Raw genomic sequence first — 15321 nt, 5'->3', positions numbered from 1 at the left:
AAAACCAAAATGTACCAAGAGCCAAAGGTGGGGGATAACTAGGCATTTACACAAAATATCGTCATTCATCCAAGAATGACCTAAATACCTTCAAGACTTCCAAAAGTTACTTCAAGCTCTAAATCAGCTTTTCTTCAAATCAACAACACTAGTTCCTTCTTCCGGAACTACCTATAAAAGTGTAAACAACTAAAATATAAGCAAAGGCTTAGTGAATATACTTGCATACATTTACGAATACGAAGGAAGGCATAGTACAAGGACTTTCATATGTAACCTATGGCATCGTCATGTCACATTTACATATTCACCTTGCATACAAACAATACATATATGGATCCATATAAGCTAAACAATCATAACAATCATATCTATCGGGATTCTTAGGCCCCGGAGGTTCTTAGGCCTCATATCACATCAACTGTCGGGATTCTTAGGCCCCGGAGGTTCTTAGGCCTCATAAACAATGCCCCACATGGGCTTCATGCCAAATCAATTACTATGCTTGGAACATTCACATCTCATGGTAATTGACCCAACGTAAACATAAGGGTATGCAAATATACTCACCTCCTCCGCAACAAAGATAATAACGCTAAATGAACAAGCACAAGCAATCTTCAACCTATGATCATATCGTAAAATGCATAAGCTTACATTCACAACTATGACTAGCTCAACCTAGTCATACTCAATCACTAGCCTTCCTAGACCCAAAACCCAACCCATTTGTCATTGAGTTTCATTTTCTTTAACAAACACACTAGGTAGTTCAACCTACCATTTTCATCAATAATTCCATAACTAGTCAAAATTCATCTTTTCTCAAGAACTAAAATCTATCACATGCACTCATTATTTTCATAAACAACATATCATATAACTCAATGACAACTAGGTTAACTAAGTAATTGGGAAAGAATTAATCATAATTCAATTTCTAGCAAAACCCCCAATTTGGTTCATCCATGAACCCTAATTTCAAAAGAAAGAAGAAACTAAATTTTGGGGAAATCAATACCTCAACAATAGAAGATAATAGATTAGGGTTTTCAAGACACAATTTCTTCCCCTTTTTCCTTCAAATTTCGGCCACCACCACCAACCTACAAACCCTAGCTTTTGAATTCTTGAATAAAGATTACTTGATGGTGATGATTAAAGACTTTGCTCTTGGATGAGTTTTTCTTTGATTTTGAAAGAATAAGAGAAGGAATGCATGAAGGGAAGAAGAAATTAAGAGTGGAAGTATGATTCACATTCAAAAGAAAATGTCTGGCACTTCCTATGGGTGCCACAACCCACTTCTCAAATTGGTGGGTATTTTACCCGCTATCCGCTAAAGTTCCAACTAATTTAACCCCATATCCAAAAATAAAATACTAGGAAATTAATTTAATGTCAAAACTATAAAAAGGGGTTAATTTCTTTTACCTTAAAATATTTGGGGTGTTACAAATACTCTCCATAGTTGATGATAAAAACGAAACCTACAAAAGAGAAGGTAACAACTGGATGGAGATGGTGGTGCTGTGATGATGACCGGAATAACGATGGTGGCCGGAAAATCAAGATAGATAGATAGATAGATAGATATGGGGAGCAGATTTCCGCAGCTTCTCATCACACCGCCGTCGCCGCTATGACTTCTCATTACCACCATCATTTCTGGCTACCCTATCCCTAATCGAACATCATCATCATCCTCATCGTCATCTGGGTTTGTACTTTGGACCCGCAATCATCTCGATCATTTTTCTTCGATAAATATACATCAAAAGACATACTTACTAATAGATATAAAAAAAGATCTAAAAAGAAAAAAGGAAAATGGTTTGGAATATAGACAGAGAGATCGTGGTCACAGAGAAAAAGACTTAAGAAAGAGAAACATGGAGAATGAATTATGTGGTCAAAAAGTTCTTTCATCCGCGTGCAATCCATGTGACAAACCGGCTCCACATAAGCAATTTTCCGGTTTCGTGATACAATAGAAATTTAGCAGGGTTCATGCATACAATAGAGGTTCTGTAAGTTCATGTACACAATAACTTTTCGGCCTTAGTTATTTACATTTCCGTGCACTTAACCCTAAAAAAATAAACAAATGATGATTAAAAGTCTAACATGTTGTTTTAACACTGATTCTAATTGTCGTTCTAATAATAAAAATAAGGGATTAGTGCGCCGGAATGTAACAAACTATACCCAAAAGGTTATAGTGTGCACGAACTAAAGTTTTTTTCTATTGTATGCATAAACTTAGTAACAATGTTCAAATCATGCAATGTGTATACGTGGCAGCCCGTATGAGCTGCCACATGTAAAAAAAATAAATTTGAACAGGCCACATGTAAGGTTTTTATTGGTCGGTCATAAAAAAGTTGCATGATATAAACATTTTTATTAAGTTTATGCATACAATAAAGAAAAACGTTAGTTCGTGCACACTATAACCTTTTGGGCATAGTTTATTGCATTCCGGCGCACTAAACCCTAAAAATAAACAAATGAGTATTTTTATCTTACTGCATCAAATTTGATTTGAATTTTTTGTTAGTTTTCTTCATTTACTCTATTTTCTTTCAAACTTAAAACTCAATAATGCAATAAATGTTTGAAACCGTGACTCAAACTTATATATCAAACGTACACCAAATTAAATTCCAAATTATATATATATATATATATATATATATATATATATATTGCCGGTAGAGCAGTGAAAAAAAATAAACTCAACTTTTGATCTGGGCCATTGAAATTAGTTTTACAAATCAATCTAGGCTCTTGAAATTAAAAATCTAAATATGGTAACTACTTTATTATATTAAATGTATACAATATATATATGGTAACATGGTTTAAAATTTATTTTGTTTTTTTCCTATTTCTGATTTGCCACATTTAACATTTAATTTCTACCACATTGAAAATAATAAGCACAATTTAAGAAATTGTGAAACCATGTCCAAATTATGAATGAAAAAATTCAAAAAACAAATATATTGCTTAACCTTTGAAGTAACCAATTGTTTTAACGAAACATGATATAAAAGTTTATAGTTTTTTTTTTTAAATAAAATTGAATCCAGTTTATATTCCTATCCTTAAAAAATTCATGTGAGTATATTACTTTCTAATAAGACATTTTATTGAATTTCAAACTTCTAAAATGGTTATTTATACAAAAAAAGGTGTGGTTTATCAATGGCCTTAGATATCAACGGCCTTAGATATCTTAAGAGTACACTGGTAAGAAGTATGACTATCTTAATTTAGAAGCAAATTTGAATTTGGACTTTTGGAGGATATTGCATAGGCGTATGCTGGACAAGAGACATAATCTTTAAAGTTTGCATGCTTGTGTGCATTTGTGGGCTCATGATGTTCCGAAATTAAATAGGAACTGATATGAAATATGTTTTGATCTTTGCACAAATTCATTACAAAAATAACTGCCAGTTTTTATATTTTATTTTTTTTATATAAATATTGCCCTTATATTAATGGTTAGTGTAAACAAACCAATTTTTTTATTGAAGTCGTGTTTTTACATCGTGGACAATTATTTTATAAAAAAATAGCAAAATATTTGTGGACAACTATGGTGGTGACGGCGTCAGGTAATGGTGGCGACAACGGTGGGTGGTGGAGGCGTCAGTACAGTGATGGCAGTGGTGGGGTGGTGGTCGAGTTGGCGGCGATGATGGGTGGTGGTAGTTCCGGTGGCAACGGCGGTGGTGGTGTGTTTTCTAATGTAAAAGTAATTGATGTAGTTCTTTCGGGGACATCCAATAAAATTAGAACAATACAGATAAGTAATTGATGTAAAAAGGAGTAGTTAATTATTTTAAGAGTTACACTATTTATACGGAAGTTTAGGGAAATTAGATGTGTAATGGTATTATAGATGGTTGAATCCTTTGCATAATTAGTAGTAAATGGTAGATAAAGTAAAAAAAAAATGGTCTAATCAATTTGGTTTAGTTTGTAAGCATAGATGGATAGTAAACTCATCGTCTTAAATATCATCTAATTTTCTATTCCATTCTAATTTAGATCAACCAAGATGCTTTATAATATCGTTGTCATCAGATCAACTTGAGTCGACCTACGTTGGGTTGACGGGTTGAAAATATTTAATCCTAACCCGACCAATTAAAAGTTAGGGTCAGAATTAAACTCAGACTTGACCTGGGTCGACTTAAATCAAATTTAAAATTTCACTAAAATCAAATTTAAAAATGATGATCGTAAACTTTACTTATGAAGACGAGTGTGTATGACGACGGTCCACTTCACCAACCGTCGATACTAAAATTTCTAATGTAGAGGTAAATAATCTTAAATAGAACAATCACTAAAATCTCTATGTGTATAATTATATTATATAATTATTATGGGTTTAGGCTAACGACTTCGGGTTGGTTGGTTGAAAATATCCAATCCGAACCGAATTGATATCAAAATCGACTTGGAAATCTTAATTAAAACCTATAAACCGCGACGCACTAACACAAAAAAAATCAGATTAATGGGTTGGTGAGTTGATTTCAGGTCACATAGATTGGTGGGTTGGTAGGTTGGCGTGCTAAATGGGTTGGTGGATTGATCTCAAGTCATATAGGTTTGTGGGTTGACGGTTCGTTTCAAATCAAATGAGTTGTAGGTTGTCTAATCAAATGAGTTGGTGGACTGACCTTTAAAAAACATTATATTAATTTAAATATTTTGGGTTGCTGGGTTGAGTTATTAACCAAAAAGGTCCACCCACCAACCAAAAAAATCAAGTTAGCGGGTTACCAGGTCAAGATTCACAACCTAACCCCGATTAAAAATGTCAATATACTAACCACCATAAGTTATTAAAAATGCATAACGGGTTCATGTTGGCAGATTGAAAATACATAAAAAGAACTTGACATAATATCAACATCGGGTTGAAAATCTCAACGCGAACCCAAATAAATTAAAGTAGCGGGTCGAGTTTCAAGTCCGCCGGATGAGTTTATGTGAAACAGGTCATATGGGTAGTGAGTGGTGGGTTGACGGGTTGATTTCAGATCAAATAGGTTATGGATTCACGGGTCAAATGGGTTAGTGGGCCGTCATATATAATAGTTATATAAATCTAAAAAATTTCCGGGTTGATAGGTCTATCGGGTATCTCGAAGGGTCAGCCGAAACCGACCTGAAAATGATTGACTGGTCAAGATTTCACAATCTTAACCCCGATTTCATCATCTCAGTTTCAAATCAGTTTCACGTTGGGTCGATTACATTATGGTATACTATAAAACGTATAGTTCTCAAAATGTGTGAATGTGTGATACATGTTTAAATTTATTTCATAACCCGGTCAACGATCGGGTATTAATCTAGTTAGCTCTAGCTCAAGCATTTCTTTTTTAAATGAGCTCATTTAAGTTCGACTTAGATACAACTTTTACAAGTTAAGCACCATCAAAATTTTCAAGTATTTGCTCTTAATTATTGGAATGATAAAAAAAAAACATACTTCCATTAATTATAAAGTAGCGGTCTAAAACCGAACTTAAACTATAAGTTTTTAACTAATCGTCAATAGATGGATTAGTACGTGAGTGATTTGAAACTTTAAGTTCTTAGATTCAAAATGAGATTTGAATTAACAAAGTTTGTGACCAGTTCATTGAATTAACAAACGAATCTGAACAAAGTTTCGTTCCAATTCGTTTACAAGCCTTTATTCATCCCACAAAGAACTGTTCCATTATTCATGATGCACAATTATTATGCTTCAACATGCATCTGGTAGCATTTTCCAACGTAAATGCTTGTAGTTTAAAACTATAAGTTATAACGGAAAATAACATGCTTTCATACAGAGTATACGCTAGTCATCATTATTACATTGGGAGGCTACACTTGTTTGTGTCCATGATGAGTAAAGTGGTAAACTTAATAATAACATACATTGGTGATCAATACAATTTGCTCTAAAATGGCAACTAGATGACCATTCAAATAAAAACAGCAGTGTCTGTCTGTTGAGGAACGATGAGTGCATAGAATACAAACCATTAATACATTTCGGATCACATCCAATTACAAAACTTACTATTGTTCAATAATATTGAATTCCATAAGCATCTGTAGTAGCTTTTGAGCGTATATGGGAGTGGGATCTTCATCCTCCATCAGCATTGGATACATAGGGACAAAATGACCAATGCATATTGACTTCAAATCCTCCCGTCTTCCCTTATCCTCGGGCGCTTCATTTAACATGTTAACTACCACCTCAAACCAAATTTTCAGGCACAAAAATCTGGCATCACCATCTTTACTTCCCTTACAAAGAACAGACAGGCTCGGGAGTATTTCATTGACAAATGTGGCATGGTTTTCTTCAATCACAGCTGGCTCTTCTGTAATGGCCTCAAGAATGCGTAGAAGGGTTAATAGAAAATCATCCTTTCCCTGAAATCCAATGAAAAATCTTCAAGTTTTTGGAAACAAATTTTGTGGTGGTAAAAAACATTAAATCCAAACACTATAATTAACAAATAGCATGTTCAGGATTAATTTAGCAATTCCAGAGATGTTAACTGAAAACACTATAGTTAACAATAGGGTGTTCCGGATCAAAAGTAGAGTTATCACAGCCACACAAATCATCTTACTTCTCCAAAAGTGAGGAGTCTTTTGGATTTTCATTTTGGAACTAGTTGTGTATTGTTGCTTAAAGTTGTAATAATCAATTTGTAATGTTTGGGTGAGCAGATTGTGCTACTAATCTGATATCTCTTGTTTTTCAAGTCTAACAATCAGTTCACACCAGCTACTAGTCTACAACAAAACTGGGTATCTAAAGGTAAAAAAAAGATTAGCTTCTTGCACACTAAGAGACTTTTCCACTTTAATCTATTAATTCCCTTAGAAAAAAAGACACTAAAACATCTGAATTATTATTATGTCAACTTTGAGCGGCAAAAGCAGATACAGGTTTAGACATGAGCTTTTACAACCTGTTAACCTATATTTGATAATCAGATCTGAATTCAAATTATCATTCTCAAAACACACATCCAGACACCCCATACGTGTAAAGCAATGATGATTCTTTTGTCGTTAGAAAGACATTTAATAGGTTAGAATATGTATCACTCATAAAAAAGCAGCCAAAAATATATAAATATTCACTATGAAGGTAGAACATAAAACTTAGAATATAAAACAAGAGATGCTTTATATACCTGGAAGGGTGATTCGACCGATTTGATTAGAACTTTGAGTAGGTGAAGGACCTGAGAGTCAACCACCCTGCGCTTAAAAGATGCACTTCCAAGAAGATTAAGAACGACGGGGAAAAGTTGCAAATTGGTTTTAGAACCACCTCTGCCCGTTAGACCACCAACTTGCATATGCCGTTTACCGCCCACTAGTTGCTGAATATCAACAATTATCAATTCCAGTAACCCAGGTATAATAGACACCACGCCATTCAAAAATGCCTCTAGACATTGATGCAAATAAACACCCTTCTCCTTCACCAACCTATCCACACTTGACAATAACTTCATATTGAAGAAAAAATGTGCAAGCCATCTTTTTCGGTTTTTACAAAGCAAAGTCACAAAAACGAGTGCTTTCCCTCTCAATACTTCACCCCCATGTTCAATGAGAGAGATCAAATTTGGTACTAAGCTCTTATCTTCTATTAAGGGTAAGAGGTGGCGCCCGATATTGGTGAAAAGGTTGCTGCCTAGCATGGCCATGTTCAGAAGATTTAAACATATTTGCTGTTCACGGGGACTTCCTTTTGAAATGGCAGCTGCGATTTCTTTAAAAGTGAGTTTTTCCATCACCGGTTGGATTGTGGGTGGATTGAAACGACTCAACCGAACCAGACATGATCCAGCTGCGAGTCTCATGGTTTCTTGTTTTCCAGGAGCTCGAAATATGTAACAGAGGTTGTTGATTACATCTTGGCTGGTGAAACGAGTAGCCCAAGATCCTCCTTGACTTGAGATGTTTTCTATTGTTCTCAATGCATAAAGTTGAGTCATATCATCTTCACCCTTTCGTAAAAGCGATGTTACAAGTGAAATCAATGTATTGGGAACCTGCTTCATCAATAGAAACAACATACTAATTTTATCAAAGGATATCATGGAGAAACTATAGGGCTTCAATATTAAAAGTATGTAGTCTATAAGTTGCAAAATGGGCTAGTTTGTGAAAGGCTAAGCGGTATTGTGCCAGTTGAATTGGCAAGGTGACACTGTACTTCTATCGATTTTAGTGTCATAAATTATAAGCAGCCACAAAGTGGACAGGTTAGATTACGGTCAAATGAGTGTCTTTGCAAGTCGAAGCAAGTTACGCATGGCTGGGTTAACCCAGAACAATCATCTTCCAAAAAATTTTCAATCCTTATTTTGAACGGCATCGACATACATTACGTTATTTCTACTCCTAAACTACCGCAATATGTATCTAATCCATCAATGCCTGATTTTAAAGCCTGAACTTCTCCCAAGGACGCAAGAGCCCATACCACATAGCTAAAGCTAGAATGGATTTCAATTAATTATATATACTTAATATATGTTTGATGCGAGTAGACGTGTGCCCATGCAATGCACAAAAAACCGAATGTGTATTAAATATATTAGCAAGAACACAAGGTTGAACGGTATAGTTGTGTAAATGAGAGAGTGTTAGCCGTTAGGGGTATTACGCTACAAAGTTAATTTGTTATTAATGTTTATTTTTTATAGTACCATTTCATGTTATGTTGATCATATTTTAAATATTTTAACTATTAAATAATACAGTTTTGTTTTAACAAATAGATATTGCATTAAATTTGATTTGAGTATTAAGTACAAGAGTAAAATTGGAATGTACTAACAAATCCAAAGTATCAAGACACCTCTCAAATGCTTTATAAGTTTATATACATATCACATATTCATGCTTTAAATAGGAAGCTTGCTAAATATAAGATCTAAGTTCATCAAGCACTTTGCAAACCAAGATTAAAGCTTCAGAATATAAAACATGTCGATCTATAGGTGGAAAGATAAGTCTCCTGGGTCACAATTTGTGTTGGACTGCGATGACATGTCAATACTTCTTTTATCCAATTTTTTGAATATCATAAATAAAGAGTGATATGATAAATGTAATGATAAAGCACATAATTATGTTATGATTTGATTTTTTAAAATCAGTTTAGCATGTACCAATAGGAAAAAAGCCCAGTGAATATATAACAATATATCCGAAGTTCAATAAGATCTTTGCAGACCAATATCATAGCATTTAGCAATGGTAATAAATCTGACCTGCCACCCAGATTGGGTCCTCGTTTCCTTTGACGGAGTTTCTGAGGGATTTGTTCCTTTCAATTGGTCGTTTTGAGTTGATATATAGAACAATAACTCGCCTAATGCAGCCATAGAAAACCTTCTGACTTTTTCTTGGCGGTCAACTAACCCTTCATTCAGAGAACCCAGTATTCCCGAATTTGCCAAATCATCATCAATTAAGGTGGAATGTCGTATCAACAAGCCCAGAAGTGAAGCGAGTTGGACCCGCAAAGCTGCAGCCTTTGACTGCCGAAGCATTTTGACCAAAACCGGCATTATTTGACCATTGGTCAGTATATTGGCTGCCTCCACATTGCAGCTTAACATCTCAAGATATCGAATAACATTCTGCTTCTCACCAATTGTAGTATTTCCATTAAGAATGCTTACAATACACTTTGTGAGTGCTTCTAGCTGATCTTTTGATACTTTCGCAAAATCAGATACAGGAATTGCATCAAATGGAAGAGAAGGAACGACCTCAGACCCTGGCATTTTGTCTGACTTTTTACTTGGCATGACAGGGCGAACTGAGAGGTCAGATGTATGCCACAGGACGTTTGACAAGTTAAAAGCACCTTCTGAACCTTCTGGAGCTCTTTTTATCTTTGGCTGTGGTGAAGCACTCGGTGGAGTAGCAGGAACTTCAATATGATCTGAGGAGGTTTCGAAGTCAGTTCTCGAGTCATCTGTAGCAAGTGTGTTAATCATTGGTGAGGCAACCAGATCATGATCTGGATTCAACGAATTCTCTTCAACAGTTTGCGCAGAGGTTGTCATTTCTGGCTCATCTTGTGCATCATCCTCATTGTTCTCATTAAAATCAAGTTCCATATCAGTATTTTCAATTTTAACATCGTTATCATTTTCCGAGTTATTGGGCAAGGGCCTACGGTAATTTTCCTTTTCGTTTTCCCTCTGTAAGTTTGTCTTTGCAATCCTAGATAGACGTAGAAGATTCACACCTTTTGTAGCACTGGAAACCTTGGATTGAATCTTTCGCTCACTGGATACACCCTTACTAGGTGTATTATGATTGATATTTTCATTTGGACCCACTCTGCCTTTCGTATTATCACGGTTTCTCGGTGGGGTTTTGTTACTGTTTCGTTCTGTCAGACAAGGCTTATAACAAAGTTCAATCATGTTATCAAAAGCGGGTTGAGGGGGTAAAGGCAGTGGTGTGAGCTTTGTGTTCCAGTAAGCATGGCCACAAATTTCAGACCATTGAATTCTTTCAGCTGGATCTTTTATTAAAAGAGAATTCACAAGGTTAGCAAATGAACGGCTTGGATTCCCCGGAAGTGGAGGAGTTGGGTCAGAGAGAATTGATTTTACTAATTGCGTAAATTCCTTTCCTATAAACGGGGGTCTGCCAGTATAACATTCATAAAGCACACAGCCAAGAGCCCAGAAATCAGAAGCATAAGAATGAACTCCACCATCATGAAACAACTCAGGAGCCATGTAGCATGGAGTGCCACGTTTTGCTTGTGGTAACTAAACAATATCAAGAAAAGAAGTCATAAAGACAATAATTCACTTATCACCAGTATTCAGAGAGCCAACAATTTAGATCCATTTACTAATTAAGTTTTTTTTCGGGTTACAGTTTATCATTAACAAGTCAGACGAAAAAATACTAAAAAGAAAACTCTATGTAGCTAAAATGGAAACTCCACAAATGGGTTAAATTGTCAATAGTCACCCTTTGATATATAAAATTTTCTTAAAGAACTTATTCAAAAAATTCAACCATTACTGAAATTTTATAACTTTCATCATCATATTTGTAACACTAATATTAATATCATTAGATCAACATAAACACAGTGTTCAATATCAACCCAGCCCCACTAGTAAGCCAACCTGCCATCAACCCATAATGTACCTCCAATATAAACCCATCCAGCAAATAAAAAAATAAAGACATGCAATGTCAGTTGTTCAGAAACACACCAGAGAAGAAGGTGTTTTGGATATATCACTCAACTTTCTGGATAACCCGAAATCACACAGCTGCAGAGCATATAGCAAATAAAAATTGTTAGCAGAAAAATAACCAACTAGAGATTCATAAATACATCAAATATACCTTGGTACGACCATTTTCATCTAATAAGATGTTTGATGGCTTCAAGTCACAATAGATGATTCCCTTCGAGTGTAAAAACCTGATGAAAATTTGATAGATTCAAAAACAGAGTCAAATGATACACACTCTATTTATTTTGTGTATATAATGGCTAGAAAAGTCTTTTACCGCAAACCTCTGACAAGATCCCGTGCCAGATCATGTACTGAATCTTCTGGAAGTTTAGTGTCCTGAAAATTGGCAAATTAGCTCTTGACCTCACATGCAGTCATGCACATCGCAAAATTAATGCTGGTCTTATGATGAGCAATGCCTCGCATTTTGTTTTCACATAAAGTCATCACATTAAACTTTAGTTCAGTTATTTAAAAGATATGTCCTTTATTATTCGACTTATTTTTCATCTAAACTTTGTACATATCACTGTTCAGTCAACAATTCTCATCTTTTGCATGCTTTTCATCAATGAAAGTAACCTTCTAAAGTAAAGCGTTGTTCAGGTTATATGTATATCACATGAGTTCTAATGAAAGACCAAAAAAAGAGTAATTTTAATCTTCTAATTCATCTTTTTAATCTTTACATAAAGTAAAAAACTTGAAACATGAAACACAAAGTACATTGTAAGACTTGACCCGAAAACTTTCATAGATCTAACTTGGAAACAACATTCATGTTCCTAATATTTCAGAAATCAAAACCTACTTGGTTTAATAAAAATCAATCCTAGATCATGAACATGGATCAAAGAGCTACAGATATCATGTTGCAGAAGAAAGGCAAGGCACGCAAATAAAGTTGAAACCAGCAGAAGATTGTAACTTTGATACCAAAACGCGTAGATGAGAAAAATCAAGAGCAAGAAATAACTAATTTAAAGGTCCAATTACTTGGCAACATACCCCGGAATAGAAATCCCTTTAGCAAAAAGAAAAAAGTATCTCATTCCCTAGAACGAAACACAAACTAAAACTGACAAATTTCCACCAAGGTCTCAAACCCGTACTCAATACTTAGATACAGAAAGGTTGATGGTAAAGAATGGTCAAAGAGAGTCAAACCACAGAAAGCATATGAAACAATAGAGTTAAAAGAAGCCCCAGGATTTTACAATCCAAATATTTTAATATACATATAAATGTCCTAACATGCACACTTCTCGCAAAAATCTTAAGAAGGTTTCTGTGATGAATAGCATACTTCAAAAAAAAAAAAAATAGTAATACCTGCTCCAGTAATGTCTTGAGGTCACCTCCAACACAGTATTCTAAAACCAGCCATAAATGAGCAGAAGTTTCATACCTATTTCAAAAGGATAAAAATATGATTTTTATAAAAAAATCGATATAAATCATCCAAGACAACAAACTATAAATATAATCATATATATTTAGAAAAAAACAAACAATAGAACATTACAAACTTCAACTTTTCAGTAGACGGTCTTACCAGGAATAGAATTTGAGTACATTAGCATGATCCAATGAGTGAAGGATTCTGACCTGCAATGCAAATGTGAAGAAACCAAAACTCAACATATCAGAGTTGAAAAATAGAATAAGAGAGGAACAATATCAGTAACAAACGTTCTTATTTTAAAGCTCGTGCATATCATATACCATCACAAAAATAGCTATTAGATTATAAATTGTCTATCACATGTATAGAACTTTCAATTCACACCTGACATAGTGACATTTTATAACTTGTAAACTACTGACATTGGGCCGAGTTTAATGATATGCATATTACATGGCGACTTATATGGAAATCATGTCACCAAATATACATACAGGTAACCAAATGCATACAATAGTAACCATAACAAGTTCGTTTTTTGGTGAAAATATCTCGTAATCGTGACACCGGTCTCACTAACAAACGGAAACATCTCCGCCAAGCTCCATTGCAGATAAAACAAAATTTGAATTGTTTTAACAGATCCTCTAACAGTGTACAATAACAAATAAATGTAGATCTATAATTACACAATAAACACACTTTTATTATTAAAATTAAAATTAAAAAATAAAAAATAACTTACTTCCTGAAGAACTTTGCTCTTGTGAGCTTTATCAACACTTTTAATTGCAAAATACTCAATACTCTTCTTCTTCCTTCCTTTATAAACAGTCTACAAACAAATACACATATTAAATTATATTATATATATATAACAATTTTATATACAAACTAAGAAGATCGATGTTGTATGAAGCTAGAAATGATTACCGAGTATTTTCCTTGACCGATTGCTTCGTATATATGATACTGATTCATATTATTTATGTTATAATTATATATATATAATAGTTGTATGTATCGGTATTCTAGGGTTTAGGTAAACTGAAAATTGGGGGAAATTAGTTTATTTAGTGTAGCTTTGATTTGATACTAAATTCGGAAGTGTGGGATGAGACGATGATGATAATTGATAAAGATGATTTTTTAGATAAAAATTGTGTTGTATTGATTGGAGAGAGATGCAGTGTGTGTGTAAGTGTGTGTTTTTGTGAAGTTTGAGCGGGATAGAAGGTATCTGAGTGAGATTGAAAATCGAAAATTCAATTTTTAATGAAAAATATTTAAAATTTCAAATACGAATACTTTATTTTATGAAATTAAGAATAGTTTATTTTAAAGACGAGGGTTGGTGTCCGCGCGTTGCGGCGGTTAAACAATAATAATAATACAAAACAGCGGAGGAGGAATCAATATGCGTGTGTGTAAATTGAAAGGAGAGAAAGAAGTGACTGTGTGTTAAATATTGTGTTTAGAGATATAGGATTAGAGGTAACGTGTGAATTAGGGGCAATATGAGGATATTGAAAAGATTGCTGAATTTCCTAAAATAGAGAGTCAAATATGTTTTATAAGGGATTATAGATAAAGGGTATGTTTGACAAAAGTAGCTGGAGCTAGAGGCTGAGGCTGGAAATAAGGGTTGGAGCTAAAGGCTATGGGCTGTAAAACTAAAGCTTCTAATTGTAAAAATCCGTTTGGTAAGCTAATTATAAATTGTGGCTAAATGATGTATAATTATATTAATAGGCATAGAATTTAATTTTTTCAAAAAAAATTAAATTCAAACAAAATTGATAAAAAAAAAAAAAAAATTCACATCGTTTACGAATTATTATTTTAAACTAGATTTTAGACCCGTATAAATATACGGGTGTATATAAAGATTTTATAGTTAAACAAAACTTATATAGGTTTACGACAAAAAGTGGTAAAATAAATATATAAAATAAGATATGTTTGGTTTGTAATGATCCATTTAAAAATGTATTTAAATAAACATAAAGATTACTTTATTAGATATGTATTAGCTATTATTATTGATTTATTATATTAAAAGTATTTGATAAAATGTATAAGTTAGTGAAACAAAAAATGTAAATTAAAGTCAAAATTGAAAGCAAAAATCAATTTGAGGAAACCGAAACTGTGATTGGTCGATAAGTTATTAAAACAACTAACTTTCGATATTTAAACAGATAAAAATAAAGATAAATATTTTATAATAGTTATAACTTATAAATTAAGTATTTAATGAGGCCAAAAGGTGTCATGTGAAAAACAAAAAGTATAAATTAGTGAGATTTTTTTTACAAATAAAAATATAATATTAAAATATTTAGATAAAGATTATTAGAGTTTTGAAATTATAATAAGACTAATAATAATTTTGAGATTATAAGAGTTATGATTGGTCAATTAAATTGTCAGGTTAATAAGTTATTAGATTAGTTGATTAACTAATAAATTATTAGGTCAGATGTCTTTTAATAGATATAAAGATTAAAATTGTGATAAGATTTTTGTTTAATTTGGGTATGTAATATGTAAAGATAGGTCCAT

At 33.4% G+C, this 15321-nt stretch overlaps 1 protein-coding gene across 1 annotated transcript; it reads right to left on the bottom strand.

Annotated features, from left to right (window-relative positions):
• Window positions 1-5857: 5857 nt before the first annotated feature.
• On the bottom strand, window positions 5858-13969 carry LOC122583410 (serine/threonine-protein kinase RUNKEL). The gene is made up of 10 exons (XM_043755819.1): window positions 13690-13969; window positions 13502-13591; window positions 12907-12959; window positions 12684-12759; window positions 11626-11687; window positions 11458-11536; window positions 11322-11381; window positions 9339-10862; window positions 7242-8111; window positions 5858-6465 (listed from the first exon to the last, which is right to left on the bottom strand). The coding sequence occupies exons 1-10, from the start codon at window positions 13735-13737 to the stop codon at window positions 6103-6105; spliced, it is 3225 nt and encodes a 1074-aa protein (XP_043611754.1). The 5' UTR covers window positions 13738-13969; the 3' UTR covers window positions 5858-6102.
• Window positions 13970-15321: the final 1352 nt, after the last annotated feature.

This window comes from Erigeron canadensis, chromosome 1 (genome assembly GCF_010389155.1).
Source record: "Erigeron canadensis isolate Cc75 chromosome 1, C_canadensis_v1, whole genome shotgun sequence".
Classification (NCBI taxonomy): Eukaryota; Viridiplantae; Streptophyta; class Magnoliopsida; order Asterales; family Asteraceae; genus Erigeron; species Erigeron canadensis.
The sequence above is the reverse complement of the archived record's forward strand: the minus strand, read 5'-3'. Positions and strand labels throughout refer to the sequence as shown.